Source organism: Anomaloglossus baeobatrachus, chromosome 8 (genome assembly GCF_048569485.1).
Source record: "Anomaloglossus baeobatrachus isolate aAnoBae1 chromosome 8, aAnoBae1.hap1, whole genome shotgun sequence".
NCBI lineage: Eukaryota > Metazoa > Chordata > Amphibia > Anura > Aromobatidae > Anomaloglossus > Anomaloglossus baeobatrachus.
The window spans coordinates 78,029,399-78,050,562 of NC_134360.1; the positions used below are offsets into that span (position 1 = coordinate 78,029,399).

The 21,164-nt window shown below is 49.0% G+C and overlaps 1 protein-coding gene across 1 annotated transcript; it reads left to right on the top strand.

Moving 5' to 3' along the window:
- The first annotated feature begins 13 nt into the window (after positions 1 to 13).
- On the top strand, positions 14 to 20,042 carry POLR2F (RNA polymerase II, I and III subunit F). The gene is made up of 4 exons (XM_075320864.1): positions 14 to 141; positions 4,187 to 4,387; positions 17,683 to 17,754; positions 19,811 to 20,042. The coding sequence occupies exons 1-4, from the start codon at positions 122 to 124 to the stop codon at positions 19,899 to 19,901; spliced, it is 384 nt and encodes a 127-aa protein (XP_075176979.1). The 5' UTR covers positions 14 to 121; the 3' UTR covers positions 19,902 to 20,042.
- Positions 20,043 to 21,164: the final 1,122 nt, after the last annotated feature.

Genomic DNA, 21,164 nt, shown 5'->3' on the forward strand with positions numbered 1-21,164 from the left:
CCGGTACAGACCGGTGGGCGGCCACAGTATGCGTGTTTCCGGCTCAGGCGGAAACAGTGTGAACTGCGTGTACGATTGACTGTGCGGCTCATAGAGAACAGCCCGGGAGAGCAGCGGCGCCATGTCTGACAACGAGGACAAGTGAGTGCAGTGTGCGAGCTGTGTCGTCTCTATAGCCAGTAATTCCACAGCTTTATACAGCGCATTGGGGCTCACAATCTATATTCTCTATCAGTGTTGTCTTTGGAGTGTGGGAGGAAACCGGAGAACCCGGAGGAAACCCACAGTAACACGGGGAGAACATACAAACTCCCTGCAGATGTTGTCCTTGGTTGGATTTTAACCCAGAACCCCATAGATGCAGTGCTAACCACTGAGCCACCATACAGTGCTAACCACTGAGCCAGCAGTTGTGTGTCCTGTGGTGTTGTCTCTGTGCTGCCGGTGAGAGATGGTGGATCTCTATAGAGCTTGCGCTGCTGGTGAGAGGGGTGGATCTCTATAGGGCCCAGGCTGCCGGTGAGAGGTGGTGGATCTCTATAGGGCCCAGGCTGCCGGTGAGAGGTGGTGGATCTCTATAGGGCCCAGGCTGCCGGTGAGAGGTGGTGGATCTCTATAGGGCCCAAGCTGCCGGTGAGAGGTGGTGGATCTCTATAGGGCCCAGGCTGCCGGTGAGAGGTGGTGGATCTCTATAGGGCCCGCGCTGCCAGTGAGAGGTGTGGTGGATCTCTATAGGGCCCGCGCTGCCAGTGAGAGGTGTGGTGGATCTCTATAGGGCCCGCGCTGCCGGTGAGAGGTGGTGGATCTCTATAGGGCCCGCGCTGCCGGTGAGAGGTGGTGGATCTCTATAGGGCCCGCGCTGCCGGTGAGAGGTGGTGGATCTCTATAGGGCCCAAGCTGCCGGTGAGAGGTGGTGGATCTCTATAGGGCCCGCGCTGCCAGTGAGAGGTGTGGTGAATCTCTATAGGGCCCGCGCGGGGCTGTATAGGGACTGCGCTGCCGGTGAGGGGGGGCGTCTATAGGGCCCACCCCGCCGGTGAAGGGCAGCGGGATCTCTATAGGCCGCGCGTTGCTGGTGAGGGGGTGGGACCTCTAGGGCCAATCTGTGGTCTCCAGTGTTGAGCTCTATCCGTCTAGGATTCCAGCTTCCGGTGTTCCTGGAGCCCCTCATGTCACACTGGCCGCCCTCAGGCTCTGTTCACGGTGCTGTATTGATGGTCTGGTCCCAGCATGTTGCTGCTGTGTGCTGGAAGCAATACTGTGCCCACTATTGGCTGTTCAGGTCACATACCCGTACACAACATCATTACCACATGTGCATTCATGGGACTGGTACAGCTGAAATACCTGGGGATGTAAGGATTTAAAAAGTTATACTCAACATAAAAACAAGTTGTCCCCAATTTATAGGGTGAGCGATAATCGGACCCCATCGATCACCTAGTCCGGTATTGTGCGATGGTGGCTGAGCAGCACTGTGATGGAGCGGGTGTGTGGGCACTCCCTTCATGGTCGGAGACTGTCAGACATAGCGGAGTGCTGCACACGGCTGTTCCTCTCTTTCTACTGCTGGAGTGGTGTTTTAAGTGTGAGTCCTCTGTCTGATAGTCACCTTACGCCGTCGTCCTCTGTTCCATGGAGCACGCCACATATCACAACTCCGGCGGGGTCGGCACTGTCTCCTTCTGATGTATCACATAACATCTGGAGGAAGCAGCACTCACTTCCAGATGTAAGTGATTTATCCAAAGGTGGGGGAGTGACGTGGCCACTGATTAGCAGCCAGGATTGTGTGACGCCACACTGGTACCCGATCCTGGGAGACACTGTGCCGTCACCAGTGGAATGGCATTGGAGGTGAGAGGAAATGTATGGATTGAGAATGGGTTTTGCGAATAGTGGACAACTCCTTTAAAGTAAACATGAGTATTTGTTTGAGTACAACTTGCCTTTTTATCCCAAACAAATTATCCTTGTGCCCCAAGCTGTCAGTCATTGGCTCCACTGTGAATAAGGCAGGTGCGTAGTGCCGGAGTATCCTTTTGTGACATTCTTGTCTATGTTTTGGAGTTCTTGTTCAATCATCACATTTTTAACAAAACCTGACCACGTCCAGAACAAGGAGTAGAACAAGGTTTTCCCCCTTTTTATATTTCTATAGAAACATTCAGGTTCTCAGCTCTTCAAACCATACAGATTTCAATAGTTTCAGCTTCAAGCCTGACAATATATACACCGCATATTTGCCTTTCGGGTGAAATTTCAGGATAATAATAATATAATAATAATAATTTATTCATTTATATAGCGCTGTTAATTCCATAGAACTTTACATAAAATGGCAACACTGTCCCCATTGGGGCTCACAATGTAAAGTCCCTAACTGTATGTCTTTGGAGTTTGGAGGATGATGCTAATATACCCCCTAACCCTTCAGGTGAACTTACTGTGACCTTCTCTAACCACCTGATTGCACATGTCCAACTGTTCAGTGTTTCAGGACTTTTTGCACAATTTGCTGTTCTCTAACAAGAAGCTTAATGGAAAAATTCACAAAAGATGTTTGATCCATAAATCACCCAATAAATTTCAGGGTTCAATTAGAATTGGTATTACATAGTCGTCCTCATCATGCTGTTCACATTTTGACATCATGAGACCAAGATGACACCTAACAATTGATCAGCAGCACCGCGCGATTGCGAGGCTTCATCCAGGATGTTCTCAGACTGAAGTGGCCACTGAGCTTAGAGTGTCATCAGCAGGTTGCAGAAGAGACACAGAGACTGGAAGAGTCAGAGAAGTGGACGTCCTTTTTCCACATCCCACACTGATGACCACATCATTGTGAACAATGCACCTCGGAACCGGATGATTGTCACACAACTCCAGGCACATTTAAGGCAGGTGAGAGGCACCAAAGTGTCACGTCAGACCATTCAACACCATTTACATCAGTGTAGTCTGCGTGTTAGATGATCTGAAAAGGTACCTGACCAAACCACCAGGTAGAGGTGTCATCCTCTTTCTGTATGAGGGACCAGTAGGTCTCAGTGCTGTTCACTAATGAAAGTCAATTCACGCAGAGCAGAAATGGCCTCCAGCGATGTTGGAGACGTGAAGGAAAGCGCTGTGCATCAGCCACTGTTGTCACCAGACGAGCCTGTGGTAGTGGTGGTGGTGGTGGTTAGTGTGGGCGGGTGTGTCTAGTCAATACAGAACAGACCCGACATCTGGAATAACATCATTAATCCAATCATTGTGTCTCTGCATGAACAACACCGATCCACGTTCATCTTCATGGATGGCAATGCTTCAGATCATCAAGATCACATCATTAGGTAACGGCTGCTGGAGACTGGGGAACCTCAATATGAGCGGCTGCACTTTCTCCAGACCTGAATACCATAGAAAATCTATGGGATGTGCTGAGTTGCTGTGTAGAGGCCGTAACTCTGTACCCCAGACCCTCAATGACCTGAGGGCCTTCCTTCAAGAGGAGTGGGATACCATGCCTCCGCAGAGAATGACTCCACTTGTGACCAGCAAGAGATGTCATTGTCACCACCTGTAATTGATGCTTAAGGCTTTGACAAGTTATTGAGACACTGACATTTTGGGGGATATATCCACCACTTTTGTTGACTTTTGTGTCAATAAATTGTCTGGAATGAGGAAATCACCATTGCACGCGTCTACTGATATGTCCTAATTTCATGGTAAAATATCACTGTAGCCTGAACTTTTTACATTTTACATAAATTTCACCCAAAAGCCAAATATCCCTAACTTTTTGTGAGTAGTGTAGATTGCAATATTGTGGGAAATTTGGGAATCTTTTTGGAAAAACTCTTCTCTCCAGGTGTTACTGTAGTTAACATACTTTGCCACAAGGGGGCAGTGTGACAATGATGATCACATCCTTACTGTTCTCGGCCATCCGTGTTGAGGAGGTCACAGACAGATTTGTGATTACCAGACCTGACAGCGTCATGGGGGCACATGGGATTTAGGAGGGAATCCTGGTATTGATTTCAAAGGATGGCTATTAATAATGTTACTGGCTTAATGACATTACACGTCTGTTAATTGAATCATTGGCTAAATATAAAATGTGAGTGACGAATATTTTGTCATTTTCTGGTAAAAGTAACGTGACGTGACCCATTTTTATTTCTTTCTAAAGTTTTGATGGAGATGATTTTGATGATGTTGAAGAGGATGAGGGTCTCGATGACTTGGACAATGCAGAAGAGGAAGATCATGAGAATGTAGCCATTTTACCTGCTGGCGAGGGGCAGCAAGCCAACCAGAAGCGCATAACTACAAATTACATGACCAAGTATGAGCGGGCCCGGGTGCTGGGAACGAGAGCGCTGCAGATAGCGTAAGTATGCTACCGAAAACCAAATGGGCTGGGTTCACACTGCATCTAATCTATTGGTCAGTGCAGTGCTGTGGAATCGGGGTCGGAGGTTTGGCCTACCGACTTCACAGCCCTGAATGAGTGGCTACATTGGGGTTCTCATCCGAAGGTTTGGCAAAGTGGGGTTCGGGCGTATGTGCAACGGGGCCATTGACTATAATGATGCAGATGCAGTCAGTGTGTCTACTAAGCCTTGCTGCCCACCTCAACTAGGCACATATTGCTGAAAATGATGCACAACAGCACACTGACTCAGCCTGCATCATTATAGTCAATGGCCGCATTGGCACATGCACCCAAAGCATAGCAAAAATTGCTATTTGAACACAGCCTTAGTAATGGCCTAAAAAATAACACCCAGCCCTGATCTACTCCGTGAATTGAGTTGTACCACTGTTACGTTCTTAAAGGGAACCTGTCACCAGTTTTTTCACTATTAACCCCTTCACCCCCGGCCACTAAAACACCCTAATGACCGGGCCATTTTTTGCAATTCTGACCAGTGTCACTTTGACAGGTTATAACTCTGGAACGCTTCAACGGATCCTGGCGATTCTGACATTGTTTTTTCGTGACATATTGTACTTCATGTCAGTGGTAAATTTAGGCCGATATTTTTTGCGTTTATTTGTGAAAATTTAGGAAATTTGGCGAAAATTTTGAAAATTTCGCAAATTTCAAACTTTGAAAATTTATGCCCATAAATCTGAGAGATATGTCACACAAAATAGTTACTAAATAACATTTCCCACTTGTCTACTTTACATCAGCGCAATTTTCGAAACAAATTTTTTTTCCGTTAGGAAGTTACAAGGGGTCAAAGGTCATCAGCAAATTCTCATTTTTCCAACAAAATTTACAAAATAATTTTTTTAGGGACCACATCACATTTGAAGTGACTTTGAGAGGCCGAGGTGACAGAAAATACCCAAAAGTGACCCCATTCTAAAAACTACACCCCTCACACTGCTCAAAACCACATCCAATAAGATTATTAACCCTTTAGGTGCTTCACAGGAACCAAAGCAATGTGGAAGGAAAAAATGAAAATTTTACTTTTTAACACAAAAATGTTACTTTAGCCATAAAATTTTCATTTTTACAAGGGAGAAAAGAGAAAGTGCACCCTACAATTTATTGTGCATGTTCTCCTGAGTACGCTGATACCCCATATGTGGTAAAAATCAATTGTTTGGGCGCACGGCAGATCTCGAAAGGGAAGGAGCGCCATTTGAATTTTTGAACGCAAAATTAGCTGCACTCATTAGCGGACGCCATGTCGGGTTTGAAGACCCCCTGAGGTGCCTAAACAATGGAGCTCCCCCATAAGTGACCCCATTTTGGAAACTAGAGGCCTCAAATAATTTTTCTAGATGTTTGGTGAGCACTTTGAACCCCTGGGGGCTTCACAAAAGTTTATAGCGTTGAGCCGTGAAAAGAAAAAAAAAATTTTTTACCACAAAACGGTTGCTTCAACTAGGTAGCTTTTTTTTTCACAAGGGTAACAGGAAAAAATGCACCATAAAATGTATTGTGCATTTTCTCCTGAGTACGCAGATACCTCATATGTGGTGGAAATCAAATGTTTGGACACACAGCAGTGCTCGGAAGGCAAGGAGCGCCATTTGAATTTTTGAGTGCAAAATTAGCTGCACCTGTTAGCGGACGCCATGTCGGGTTTGAAGACCCCCTGAGGTGCCTAAACAATGGAGCTCCCCCACAAGTGACCCCATTTTGGAAACTAGAGGCCTCAAATAATTTTTCTAGATGTTTGGTGAGCACTTTGAACCCCTGGGGGCTTCACAAAAGTTTATAGCGTTGAGCCGTGAAAAGAAAAAAAATTTTTTTTACCACAAAACGGTTGCTTCAACTAGGTAGCTTTTTTTTTCACAAGGGTAACAGGAAAAAATGCACCATAAAATGTATTGTGCATTTTCTCCTGAGTACGCAGATACCTCATATGTGGTGGAAATCAAATGTTTGGACACAGAGCAGTGCTCGGAAGGCAAGGAGCGCCATTTGAATTTTTGAGTGCAAAATTAGCTGCACCTGTTAGCGGACGCCATGTCGGGTTTGAAGACCCCCTGAGGTGCCTAAACAATGGAGCTCCCCCACAAGTGACCCCATTTTGGAAACTAGAGGCCTCAAATAATTTTTCTAGATGTTTGGTGAGCACTTTGAACCCCTGGGGGCTTCACAAAAGTTTATAGCGTTGAGCCGTGAAAAGAAAAAAAATTTTTTTTACCACAAAACGGTTGCTTCAACTAGGTAGCTTTTTTTTTCACAAGGGTAACAGGAAAAAATGCACCATAAAATGTATTGTGCATTTTCTCCTGAGTACGCAGATACCTCATATGTGGTGGAAAGTAATTGTTTGGGCGCATGGCGGGGCTCAGAAGAGAAGGAGCGCCATTTGACAGCAAAATTGGTTGGAATCATTAGCGGACACCATGTCACGTTTGGAGACCCCCTATGGTGCCTAAACAGTGGAGCTCCCCCACAAGTGACACCATTTTGGAAACTAGAGCCCTCAAATAATTTTTCTAGATGTTTGGTGAGCACTTTGAACACCTGGGGGCTTCACAGAAGTTTATAGCGTTGAGCCGTGAAAAGAATTTTTTTTTTTTTTTACCACAAAATGGTTGCTTCAACTAGGTAGCTTTTTTTTTCACAAGGGTAACAGGAAAAAATGCACCATAAAATGTATTGTGCAATTTCTCCTGAGTACGCAGATACCTCATATGTGGTGGAAAGTAATTGTTTGAGCGCATGGCGGGGCTCAGAAGAGAAGGAGCGCCATTTGACTTTTCAAACGCACAGACGCAGTGCACTGATCGGCCGCTGCAGGACGCACGGTCGGATGCGATAAAAAAAAGCGTCGGGGATACGTAAAAAAAAAAAGTCACGCCAAAAATTGACCATGGATGCAGATACGTTATGTGCATCCCTGATCAGCGCTTGGCGGGACGCACGGACGGATGCGATACAAAAAGCGTCGCAAATACGGAAAAAAGTCACGCCAAAAATTGAGCAGGGATGCCGATCCGTTATCTGCATCCCTGATCTGCGCTCGGCGGGACGCACGGACGGATGCGATACAAAAAGCGTCGCAAATACGGAAAAAAGTCACGCCAAAAATTGAGCAGGGATGCCGATCCGTTATCTGCATCCCTGATCTGCGCTCGGCGGGACGCACGGACGGATGCGATACAAAAAGCGTCGCGAATACGGAAAAAAGTCACGCCAAAAATTGAGCAGGGATGCCGATCCGTTATCTGCATCCCTGATCTGCGCTCGGCGGGACGCACGGACGGATGCGATACAAAAAGCGTCGCGAATACGGAAAAAAGTCACGCCAAAAATTGAGCAGGGATGCCGATCCGTTATCTGCATCCCTGATCAGCGCTTGGCGGGACGCACGGACGGATGCGATACAAAAAGCGTCGGGGATACGGAAAAAAAAGTCACGCCAAAAATTGAGCAGGGATGCCGATCCGTTATCTGCATCCCTGATCAGCGCTTGGCGGGACGCACGGACGGATGAGGTGTAAAAATGGACAGGGGATACGGAAAAAAAAAAAAAGTTATACTCACAGTACCCAGAGGACTAGCAGGAGGATCACTGACCAGAAGAGCTGCAGAGGAACAGATGGCAGAGAGATGGACAGCTTTACAGGAGCAGCAGGCAGATCAGCAGAATGCCCAGGAAGGACCCAGCGATGGACGCAGATGTGATCAGGCCGGTGAAGACAGGTAAGAGGACGTCGGGAGAGAGCAGAGGGGGAGAGGGGGGGGTGAGAGCAGAGGGGGAGGGGGGAGAGCAGAGGGAGAGGGGGGGAGAGCAGAGGGGGAGGGGGGGAGAGCAGAGGGGGAGACCGGAGAGGGAGCTGCAGAAGCAGAATAGAAATAATGGGGGAGGCAGTCAGATCGCAGGGGGAGCGGATCGGGATGTCGGGGGGGGGGAGGGTGGTTGGGGGGAGCAGATCGCGGGGGGGGCACGGCAGGGGCTATCACGGCAGCGCGCAGGGGCACCACGGGAGCGCGCACGGGCTGCAAAGTGAGCACAGTACTCACTTTGCAGCAGCAGCGGTGGTAGCAGATCGGGATGCCGGGGGGGGGCAGATCGGGGCGTAGGGGGGCAGATCGGGGCGTAGGGGGGCAGATCGGGGGGGGGGCACGGGCAGGGGCCTTCACGGGAGCGCGCAGGGGCCTTCACGGGAGCGCGCAGGGGCCATCGCCGGAGCGCAATACTTACCTTTGGAGCTGGCGCGGTGACAGCAGAGGCGGCGTCTGCGGCGGCAGCAGCGGTGGCGTGGTACCAAAAGTACCAGCCACTCCACGCTGCAGCCATGTTGGGGGAGGGTCCCCAGAGCAGCACAGGCCTGGGGAGGGCGGCCACCGGCAGATCAGACCGCCCCACTGCACACTGATTGGAGCGATTGCGCGTCATAGCACGATCGCTCCAATCAATGCTGCAGGGGCTGGGGGCGGCATGTTTGAGGTCCACCTATGATATGCTGCAGCAGCTGCGGCATCTCATAGCTGGATCTCACAGGATCGCACTAATTCGGGCATTATTTTTGCCGAAATTAGTGCGATCGATGTGGTTGGCGGTTCAGATTTGAACAGCCAATCACATCGATCGTCGATAGGGGGTGGCGATGCCACCCCCCCTGGGGTCAAGCAAAGGTCCCCTGCTGTAAGAAACAGCAGGGGACATCATTTGAAAGCCGTTGCTATGGCCACGGCAATCAAATGAAGTTTAGGCCGTAAAATTACGTCCCTGGTCGTTAAGTCACGTTAAAATAGGACGTAATTTTACGGCCCGCGGTCGTGAAGGGGTTAAACTAAAAGTGTCACCTTCTGCAGCTCCTGGCTGCATTGTATGAAGGCCCTGACTCCCCTTGCAGACCCCAAAAATAACTTTATAAAACATAACCGTTAGGTATACTAATTACCTGTGTGGCTCAGATGGGCGTCCTCTTTTTCGGCTCCTGTCCCCCCCCCCCCCCTGCTGCTGCTGTTCGCTGTCCTCCTTTCTTGATTGACGTGATGACGCCTCCATCAGCATCCATGTTGCTCTTTCCAATCTCGCGCCTGTGCAGTCATGTCCGCTCGCACAGGTGCAGTTTGCTCTGCCATATCGCGGGCAGAGCAGAAAACATAGCGCCGATTAGCTAAATGCGCAAGCGCGAGATTATGGTCAGCGCTGTGCATGACCTCACCAGCGTCATTCTCGTACCCGACCTAATCCTCGCGCCTGCGCATTTAGCTCACAAGCGCAAGATATGGCAGAGCAAACTGCACCTGCATGAGCGGACATGACTGCACAGGCGCGAGATTTGAAAGAGCAACGTGGATGATGGAGGCATCATCACATTACCGTATTTTTCGGACTATAAGACGCACCCTGGTTTTAGAGGAGGAAAATAAGAAAATTAAAATTTTAAGCAAAAAATGTGGTCATGACACACTGTTATGGGGCGAGGATCTACTGCCTACACTGTTACGGGGGTAATGTCCCCAAATTCTCTACTAAGATACCCCATCCTGGTAATGATCCTCCTGCCTTGTATATACAGTATATGTCCCTCATCCTGCTATATACAGTCATCCTGCCATATGGCCGCATCCTGCTATATAACCCATCATGGCATATGACCCCATCCTGCTATGACATGACCCCATCCTCCTCAGATGACCCCATCCTCCTCAGATGACCCCATCCTCCTCAGATGACCCCCATCCTCCTCAGATGACCCCCATCCTCCTCAGATGACCCCATCCTCCTCAGATGACCCCATCCTCCTCAGATGACCCCATCCTGTTCGTATGACCCCATCCTGTTCGTATGACCCCATCCTGCTCGTATGACCCCATCCTGCTCGTATGACCCCATCCTGCTCGTATGACCCCATCCTGCTCGTATGACCCCCATCCTGCTCGTATGACCCCCATCCTGCTCGTATGACCCCCATCCTGCTCGTATGACCCCCATCCTGCTCGTATGACCCCCATCCTGCTCGTATGACCCCCATCCTGCTCGTATGACCCCCATCCTGCTCGTATGACCCCCATCCTGCTCGTATGACCCCCATCCTGCTCGTATGACCCCCATCCTGCTCGTATGACCCCCATCCTGCTCGTATGACCCCCATCCTGCTCGTATGACCCCCATCCTGCTCGTATGACCCCCATCCTGCTCGTATGACCCCCATCCTGCTCGTATGACCCCCATCCTGCTCGTATGACCCCCATCCTGCTCGTATGACCCCCATCCTGCTCGTATGACCCCCATCCTGCTCGTATGACCCCCATCCTGCTCGTATGACCCCCATCCTGCTCGTATGACCCCCATCCTGCTCGTATGACCCCCATCCTGCTCGTATGACCCCCATCCTGCTCGTATGACCCCCATCCTGCTCGTATGACCCCCATCCTGCTCGTATGACCCCCCATCCTGCTCGTATGACCCCCATCCTGCTCGTATGACCCCCATCCTGCTCGTATGACCCCCATCCTGCTCGTATGACCCCCATCCTGCTCGTATGACCCCCATCCTGCTCGTATGACCCCCATCCTGCTCGTATGACCCCCATCCTGCTCGTATGACCCCCATCCTGCTCGTATGACCCCCATCCTGCTCGTATGACCCCCATCCTGCTCGTATGACCCCCATCCTGCTCGTATGACCCCCATCCTGCTCGTATGACCCCCATCCTGCTCGTATGACCCCCATCCTGCTCGTATGACCCCCATCCTGCTCGTATGACCCCCATCCTGCTCGTATGACCCCCATCCTGCTCGTATGACCCCCATCCTGCTCGTATGACCCCCATCCTGCTCGTATGACCCCCATCCTGCTCGTATGACCCCCATCCTGCTCGTATGACCCCCATCCTGCTCGTATGACCCCCATCCTGCTCGTATGACCCCCATCCTGCTCGTATGACCCCCATCCTGCTCGTATGACCCCCATCCTGCTCGTATGACCCCCATCCTGCTCGTATGACCCCCATCCTGCTCGTATGACCCCCATCCTGCTCGTATGACCCCCATCCTGCTCGTATGACCCCCATCCTGCTCGTATGACCCCCATCCTGCTCGTATGACCCCCATCCTGCTCGTATGACCCCCATCCTGCTCGTATGACCCCCATCCTGCTCGTATGACCCCCATCCTGCTCGTATGACCCCCATCCTGCTCGTATGACCCCCATCCTGCTCGTATGACCCCCATCCTGCTCGTATGACCCCCATCCTGCTCGTATGACCCCCATCCTGCTCGTATGACCCCCATCCTGCTCGTATGACCCCCATCCTGCTCGTATGACCCCCATCCTGCTCGTATGACCCCCATCCTGCTCGTATGACCCCCATCCTGCTCGTATGACCCCCATCCTGCTCGTATGACCCCCATCCTGCTCGTATGACCCCCATCCTGCTCGTATGACCCCCATCCTGCTCGTATGACCCCCATCCTGCTCGTATGACCCCCATCCTGCTCGTATGACCCCCATCCTGCTCGTATGACCCCCATCCTGCTCGTATGACCCCCATCCTGCTCGTATGACCCCCATCCTGCTCGTATGACCCCCATCCTGCTCGTATGACCCCCATCCTGCTCGTATGACCCCCATCCTGCTCGTATGACCCCCATCCTGCTCGTATGACCCCCATCCTGCTCGTATGACCCCCATCCTGCTCGTATGACCCCCATCCTGCTCGTATGACCCCCATCCTGCTCGTATGACCCCCATCCTGCTCGTATGACCCCCATCCTGCTCGTATGACCCCCATCCTGCTCGTATGACCCCCATCCTGCTCGTATGACCCCCATCCTGCTCGTATGACCCCCATCCTGCTCGTATGACCCCCATCCTGCTCGTATGACCCCCATCCTGCTCGTATGACCCCCATCCTGCTCGTATGACCCCCATCCTGCTCGTATGACCCCCATCCTGCTCGTATGACCCCCATCCTGCTCGTATGACCCCCATCCTGCTCGTATGACCCCCATCCTGCTCGTATGACCCCCATCCTGCTCGTATGACCCCCATCCTGCTCGTATGACCCCCATCCTGCTCGTATGACCCCCATCCTGCTCGTATGACCCCCATCCTGCTCGTATGACCCCCATCCTGCTCGTATGACCCCCATCCTGCTCGTATGACCCCCATCCTGCTCGTATGACCCCCATCCTGCTCGTATGACCCCCATCCTGCTCGTATGACCCCCATCCTGCTCGTATGACCCCCATCCTGCTCGTATGACCCCCATCCTGCTCGTATGACCCCCATCCTGCTCGTATGACCCCCATCCTGCTCGTATGACCCCCATCCTGCTCGTATGACCCCCATCCTGCTCGTATGACCCCCATCCTGCTCGTATGACCCCCATCCTGCTCGTATGACCCCCATCCTGCTGCCATGACCCCCATCCTGCTGCCATGACCCCCCATCCTGCTGCCATGACCCCCCATCCTGCTGCCATGACCCCCCATCCTGCTGCCATGACCCCCCATCCTGCTCGTATGACCCCCATCCTGCTGCCATGACCCCCCATCCTGCTGCCATGACCCCCCATCCTGCTGCCATGACCCCCCATCCTGTGGCACATAAAAAAAAATAAATGTTCATACTCAGCTCAGCTCACCTCACTCCCTGCAGCATCGCTCGTCCTCCGGTCTGTGTCAGCGGCAGCGCCGCTGAGTGGTGCTGTCCTCGTTCCCCTGCAGCATCGCTCGTTCTCCCGTCTGTGTCAGCGGCAGCGTTGCTGAGAGGAGCCGTCCCCTTTACCCTGCTGCATCGCGATCATCTCCTGTGTCTGTGCCGGTGGCGGCTGCGTGTGGACACGTGCGCACAGCGATGACGTCATCGCTGTGCGCGCCGCTAGTCTCCACCTAGCCGCCGGCACAGGAGATGATCGCGATACAGCAAGGTAACGGGGATGGCTCCACTCAGCGGTGCTGCCGCTGACACAGACGGGAGAACGAGCGATGCTGCAGGGGAACGGTGAGTACTGTACACTCACTGATTCACTGCTCCCCGCGCTGATGATGATGCGCGGGGGGCAGTGAATACAGCCACACATGATCACTCCAGGCCGTAGTTGCCAGGGGTGATCATGCGGGCCAGCTGTTTATCCCCCGCCCATCATCCCGCCCACCTGTCAGCGCCGGCTTCAGCGCTGAGGGATGATGGGCGGGGGATGGGCGTGCATATTAAATGAGCGGGTCCACGTGGTCACTGCAGGCTGCTACAGCCTGCTCGTGTCCCCGATGACCCGCTCCACCGCAGCACCCACATTCCCCGCAGCCACATTCAGACCATAAGACACACCCCCCACTTTCCCCCAACATTTGGGGGGAAAAAAGTGTGTCTTATGGTCCGAAAAATACGGTAATCAAGAAAGGAGGACGATGATCAGCGGCAGGAGGGGGACAGGAGCCAAAAATGAGCCCGCCCATCTGAGCCACACAGGTAATTAGCATACCTAACGGTCATGTATTATAAAGTTATATTTGGGGTCTGCAGGGGGAGTCAGGGCACAAGGTGCACCTTCATACAATGCAGCCCAGGAGCTGCAGAAGGGGATACTTTTAGTTTAATAGTGAAAAAACTAGTGACAGGTTCCCTTTAAATATTTTTTCTGTGTTTAATGCACAATATGTCGGGGAACATGATAGTTACATGTAAGGCTCTGCCATTGGTAAGAAAAAAATACACCTTACCTGATGTAAATGGGTAATGTGTATTTTCCTAGCGACACCCTCTCCCCAAATTTACAAATCATGTCCAATTAACCGCGCTCTGCACAGTATTTGATGTAAAGTCTTTATTGCGATGACAGAGTTCAAATGAGTCACATATGGGCCAAGTGACCATTGTTTCTGGATGTTTCAACCCTGCCATGGTCTTAAGGCCCCGTCACACACAGAGATAAATATTTGGCAGATCTGTGGTTGCAGTGAAATCATGGACATATTGTTCCATTTGTACACAGCCACAAACCTGCCACTGATTGTCCACAATTTCACTGCAACCACAGATCTGCCGCAGATTTATCTCTGTGTGTGACAGGGCCTTTAGTCTCTCGGTCGCAATTAGAAAAAGATGAACATAAAAATATTTCAAAGTTGTGATGCTATACAATATTTACATTAAAATGTATACAAATAGGTTTAGCAATTTCATGCATGCATCCTATGCAAGGAGAGAATACTCTTGGATGCCTACCGTGTTCACATGACAATAAGCTCTAGCAGGATTTTATCGGGCTTTTTGAAGTATGCATAAAATATAAGCCCTAGTTGCAGTTCCTCTTTGAGAACCTTACTAATAATGTAGTATCCTGAAATATGGCTTGACCGGCCTCTTGGGATATGTAATGTCTCTTGCTGTATTCTGCCTTATTCTGTTGCTGTAAGCCTCGTAAACTTGATATGTGTGCTGGCTAGTCAATCATGTTAATGCGAAATGAATATTCACTCCTTCCCCTGCCCATAATCCTGTCCACCCCTGCATCAGTGATTGGTTGGAGCCACACAGCCGTATTACACGGGAGAGGATCACATGGCAATGCTTGGACTGGCCAGGGGTATGTAGGTGTCAATATACCCACCTACAGCTGTCTTCAGTGGTATCCAGTACCGCTGTTTCGGACCTCTTCAGAGTGATAACATCGCTCTGCATGACCCGGAAGCTGCTTCTACAGTGTAAATCTATGGAGCTTCAGACCCCGGCTTCATAGACTTACATTGTAATTGTGACATCCATCTCACGCATAGTGATCCGGAGAGTCTGAAGTGTGGTGACCACACTTGAAAGAGATGTGGCGCTGTCACCGGGGATTGTGGTGGTAAGGCTACATGCGCACTCTGCTTCTTTTTCGTGTTCACAAACTGCGGCCAAAACTGCACCTTGTCAGAGAGAGCCTGGAAATGTCACAAAAAATGTAGGTGCTTTTTTGCTGCTTTTTTGGTGCGTTTTTGGCTGCAGTTTTGTCAACAATTGTTTCATGTATTTTTCAGTTCAAACAAGCCCATAAAGCTTGTTGATTTGCAAAAAAAAAATAAATTAGAAATAAATAAATAATTAAAAAAAACTGGCGTGCGGTCCCCCCCAATTTTAATGCCAGCCAGATAAAGCCATACGGCTGAAGGCTGGTATTCTCAGGATGGGGAGCCCCACGTTATCGGGAGCCCCCCAGCCTAACAATATCAGTCAGCAGCCGCCCAGAATGGCTGCATCCATTATATGCGACAGTTCTGGGACTGTACCCGGCTCTTCCCGATTTGCCCTGGTGCGTTGGCAAATCGGGGTAATAAGGAGTTATTGGCAGCCCATAGCTGCCACTAAATCCTAGATTAATCATGTCAGGCGTCTCCCCGAGATACCTTCCATGATTGATCTGTAAATTACAGTAAATAAACACCCACCTGAAAAAAATCCTTTATTAGAAATAAAAAACACAAACAAATTGCCTCATTACCAATTTATTAACCCCGACAAAGCCCTCCATGTCCGGCGTAATCCAGGATGGTCCAGCGTCGCTTCCAGCTCTGCTGCATGGAGGTGACTGGAGAAGCAGCAGACACCGCCGCTCCGGTCAGCTCCACGCAGCAACTGAAGAGAGCCGTGTGATCAGCTGAGCTGTCACTGAGGTTACCCGCGGCCACCGCTGAATCCAGCGGTGGCCGCGAGTAACCTCAGTGACAGCTCAGCTGATCGCGCTACTGCGTGGAGCTGACAGGAGCGTGGAGGACGGAACTATCAGCGGTGGCAGCGAGAGGGGTCCATTATCTCCCCTGTGCGTGCACGCTGGGGACAGCGGTACTTCGGGGAACACGTGGAGGACGGGACTATCGGCGGCGGCAGCGAGAGGGGGATGGACATTGGCAGCTGAAAACATTGATTTTTCAATAGTCCCGTCCTCCACATAATCTCCCCTGTGCGTGCATGCTGGAGACAGCGGTAATTCGGGGAACACGTGAAGGACGGGACTATCGGCGGCGGCAGCGAGAGGGAAAAATCAATGTTTTCAGCTGCCAATGTCCATCCCCCTCTCGCTGCCGCTGATAGTCCCGTCCTCCACGTGTTCCCCGAAGTACCGCTGACCCCAGCGTGCACGCACAGGGGAGATGATGTGGAGGACGGGACTATCAGCGGCGGCAGCGAGAGGGGGATGGACATTGGCAGCTGAAAACATTGATTTTTCCCTCTCGCTGCCGCCGCTGCTGATAGTCCCGTCCTCCACATCATCTCCCCTGGGGACAGCAGTACTTCCGGGAACACGTGGAGGACGGGACGGGACCACTTGCCTGACCTCACTTCCTGACAAATCACCTGCGTTTTTGGTACCAAAAATGCAGGTAAAAGGCAGGTAAAATGCACCACTTTTGATTAGCATGCATTTTTCCTGCGTTTTTGATGCCCTCATTGATTTCAATGGGTGACAAATGTTGACAAAAACGCAGGAAGAATGAACATGCTGCATTTTTTTTTTGTCACAAACTTTGGACAAAAAAAACGCTGACAAATAAACTGCAGTGTGCGCATGACAAATCTGACTTCTCATAGACTTTGCTGGGAAGTCAAATGTCAGAAAGTTCAGCTGACAAAACTGCAGCCAAAAAAGCAGCAAAAAAGCAGGAAAAAAAGCAGCGTGCGCATGTAGCCTTAGGGAGTATATTAACAGACGTATCGCAGATGGAATGAAAAAAATAAACTGGATGAATTTTTATTTTTTTTGTGAGTAAAATTGCACGGTGCTTGTATAAACAATAAAAAACAAACAACTTTATGGCTTACTTGTGCACTGCTTGTGTAGAAGTTACTGGTCACTCTGGAGAGTATCAGAGGTGGCCGGTGTGCTAGGCATGGAGCTCAGTACTTTCAAGCTCTACAGCAAAGAACTTGTAAGAGCTGTTGTGAAGTTTGCCTGAACTCAATCAGCTCCAGTGTCCCTATACAGATCCAATGGAAGGAGCGCTCCATTCAGCATGGGGGTGCAACCATGCTTCTAGTCTGAACCATCAATCAGGAGCTCCCTGGTGCAGTCCCTCCACCCCCCATAGGCAGGAGGCTGATTAGGGCTGCCTGCCTGAAAACCTAACATCAGATGAGATGGTTATTGATATTATAACACTCAGATCGTGAGCTCTGCACCATACTGGTTACTGGGAAGCATCATATTCGCTGACAAATACATTTGTAAATGGTTCTTAAAGATTTTTGTTTTCCTCTTCCTTTTTAGAATGTGTGCCCCTGTCATGGTGGAGCTAGAAGGGGAAACGGACCCTCTTCTTATCGCTATGAAGGAGCTCAAGTAAGTGTTAGTTTTATGTCCTATACATTGATTAGGGAACTTTTGGTGTAAAGCAATTCTAGCACAGATTACCTTTCATCCCATTATCGCTGACAGGAGGAGACCGCTCTTACTGGAACACCATATCCCAATAGTGGAATGACAAGCTACAATTTTACACAGCAGTTGGCTTAGCTGTAAAATGCCGATGATTAGCCAGTTACAGGGCTACATAAAGTTCCCAATGTTGGCAACCATCAATTATAGCTCTATTTTTTCCATTTATCTTAAGAGGTGAAAAGAAAAAACAATTCAGAAGTTTGTGTAAAAAAATAAATAAATGCACTTTTATCGCCATTTTCCGAGGACTGTAACATTCTAATTTTTCGGAATCTGTGGCTGTGTGAAGGTTTATTTTTTTGCATCTTGATCTTGCGTTTCTAATTATACCACTTTTGGGTAGATTGGATGTTGTTGCATTTTAATGCAGTGACCAAAAAAAGCCCCAGAACGTAATTTCGGTGGTTGGAATTGTTTTTTGTTTTTTTTTTTTTATTGCTATGCTGCTTACCCCAATCCGACTAATTGATTTTAGATCATTAGATTGGGCATTACTGAACATGGCGATACCAAATGCGTGGGGGGGGGAGGGGAGGGTTCCTCAGTAAGGCAAAAGGGGGGGTAATTTGATCTTTTTTTTTTAATATATAATATATATATATATATATATATATATATATATATATATATATATATATATATATATATATATATATATATATATATATATATATATATATATTAATTATATTATATTATATTATATTATATTATATTATATGCTGTGCTCTGTTTGCTGGATTGGCACCCCAGCTCCTGGCTGTTTCATTGACCTCCATTTTGTTTACCAGCTGATCTTGTAGGTTTTAAAACCCAGATGAGATGTAGTGTAGGACCCAGTATAGGAAGGGTGCCGTGTAGGGGCGCTGGGCTGGTATTACAATGGCCATTATAATACTGTGCTGTAGCATTGATCTGATCAGGAGAAATGCTGCTCTCCTGTGAGTGCCAGCGCAGGAAACACATCTTTGCAGTAACAGGGGTCATCATCCAGTCTGCCAGGCCAACACATTGGCACCTCATGATCTCATCACGGCTGATGGAAGCAGTGAACAGCACAATCCCCACTGGAGCGCATTACATCGCGCTGTCAGTTTGACATCACAATCTAGGGGGTTAAGAGACATGGATGGATTGGAAATCCACCCGTGCCTGTTAGTCGTACATGTCTGCTGAACAGATCAGCTGTAATGTGCAAAGAAAGATGTGAGCTCGACGTGGGATACCACCTATGATGTAAATATATTTCATGTCGTGAAGAGGTTAACAAATAAAATAATTAGAAAGCTAGAGTCCTTTCAAAGGTGGCAACTAGATTATTACATAGGATGGAACGGCTCTCCTATAATGAGGTTGGAAATGTTGGGCTTGTCACGCTTAAAAACAAGACACCTTAGAGTAGATCTCACTTATGTATAAATACATGGCCAGTCCTTAGGAAGAAATAAGTCCTGTATGATCAATACAAAGACCTTCCTTTCATTGCATGTGGAGGAAAGTCTGTTTAGACATTACTATAAGAAAGGGTTCTTTACAGTTAGAGCAGTCAGACTGTGGAGTGACCGACTGCAAGAGGTAATAACGGCAGATACTATATGAGCAGTTGTAAAAGGGCTTGATGCTTTTGTCGCAACAAAGGGCATGGAGGGTTATAAATAATGTAGCGATTTTAATGTTTCCATAAAGTGATCAGTGATGGATGAACTTGATGAACCTTTTTGGTTTCAACCTCCTTACCTGTATGTAAAGTACTGATCCCCCCGCTCTTCTCCAGCACCTCAAGGCTTCCATTCCCATTGATTCTGGCTGCTCGCCATCTGTAGGTTTATCATGCTGCGGCTTAGTACACTACCTACGAGCAGACATAATGCAGTTAACAGGATGGTGTACTGGAAAAGAATGAAAAACAAACTTAAATCCTTTCCACTTATCATTTGTTTTTGTTTTTTTCCTGCAGAGCCAGGAAGATTCCTATAATCATCAGACGCTACCTCCCCGATGGCAGCTATGAAGACTGGGGGGTGGATGAGCTCATCATTACGGACTAAGACCCCCAGACCTTCTCAAGACCCAGGGATTTCTGTGTTGTGGTTTTTGTTTCTTTTCCCCCAACAAACTTGTAAATATCAATTTTTATAAAACATGTAAAAAAAAAGTTTATTTAATAAAATAAAAATACATTTTCCATATGACTCGCGTCAAACCTGGTTCCATCTCTCCAGTGTAATATGTTGAATCGCTCTGGTTGCCCAGCATCCTATTATGCCAGAGCACTGTATACTATACATAGGACCATAGACACCATAAAGGGGTTGTTCATGTGCAGAAAGTGTTCTGCTATAAGCTGGTTTAGTTGTAGAAAAACAAACATATGGAGTACTACGTGCCTGCCTTGTTCTCTGCCGCTGCAGCACTCACCTCAAGGCGACAGCGCTACAGATGGACTGAGGCCATGGCTTACAGTACACGCAGGGCCCGGCAAAAGTAATTATTACTCATTCTTTTTAGATTGCTACCAAAACCTATGGCAAAATCTTTTCTGGAAGTGGACCGCCCCTTTAAAAAAAATAGAAATACCTTTTGTATAGTTTTCTTTCTTCACTTTACTTCTTGCATTGGCTTGTGACTGGTGAGGGAAAAGGAGCCAGATAGGCTGATTTCGGTTGAGCGTCCTCTTCTCCTCCTTTTTTTTTTTTTTTTTTTTTTTCTTTTTTTTTCCTTTTTGCCGTGTGATCACACTTTTAATTAGGCTGGTTTCAGACGTCCGTGTTTTTGGTACGTGTGACATCCATTTTTAACACGGATGTCACATGTATCCATGTTACCATATTTGTACTCACACGGCCGTGTTTTCACACGGACCTTGTGGCCCCGCTATTTCACACATGGACATGTGTCCGTTTTTTGTCCAGCAGCACGGATGTCACACGGACCACACACTGATGTGATCCGTGTGACATCAGTGTGACACAGACCGGAGAAAACACGGGTTTTTAAATAGATTTTCTATATTTACCTCTCCCCAGTGATGTTTTCTTCGGCTCCTGACCCCGGCTCATTATTTTTATGATTTTCATGTCTCACGCTGCTCCAGCACTCCATGGTCTCCAAGCAGGCGTCCTCTCCTCTTCCTCCTCGCCTCTGCCTGTGTTCACCACACCACCACCACCTTGATACCGCATACTGCTGAATGTGATGCCCTGCATGTTCTCTCTACCCTGACGGCTGTCCTTGTGACCCGTATTTCATAGCATCTCTGTTATGAGCAACTACCTTGAGAAAGGTCTAAAAGCCAAAACGTTGGTTGTTGC

Coding starts and splice junctions, on each gene's coding strand:
- POLR2F (XM_075320864.1), top strand. CDS start 122: ATGTCTGACAACGAGGACAA. Junction 4,388..17,682: donor ACGAGAGCGCTGCAGATAGC/GTAAGTATGCTA, acceptor CTTCCTTTTTAG/AATGTGTGCCCCTGTCATGG. Junction 17,755..19,810: donor ATCGCTATGAAGGAGCTCAA/GTAAGTGTTAGT, acceptor TTTTTCCTGCAG/AGCCAGGAAGATTCCTATAA.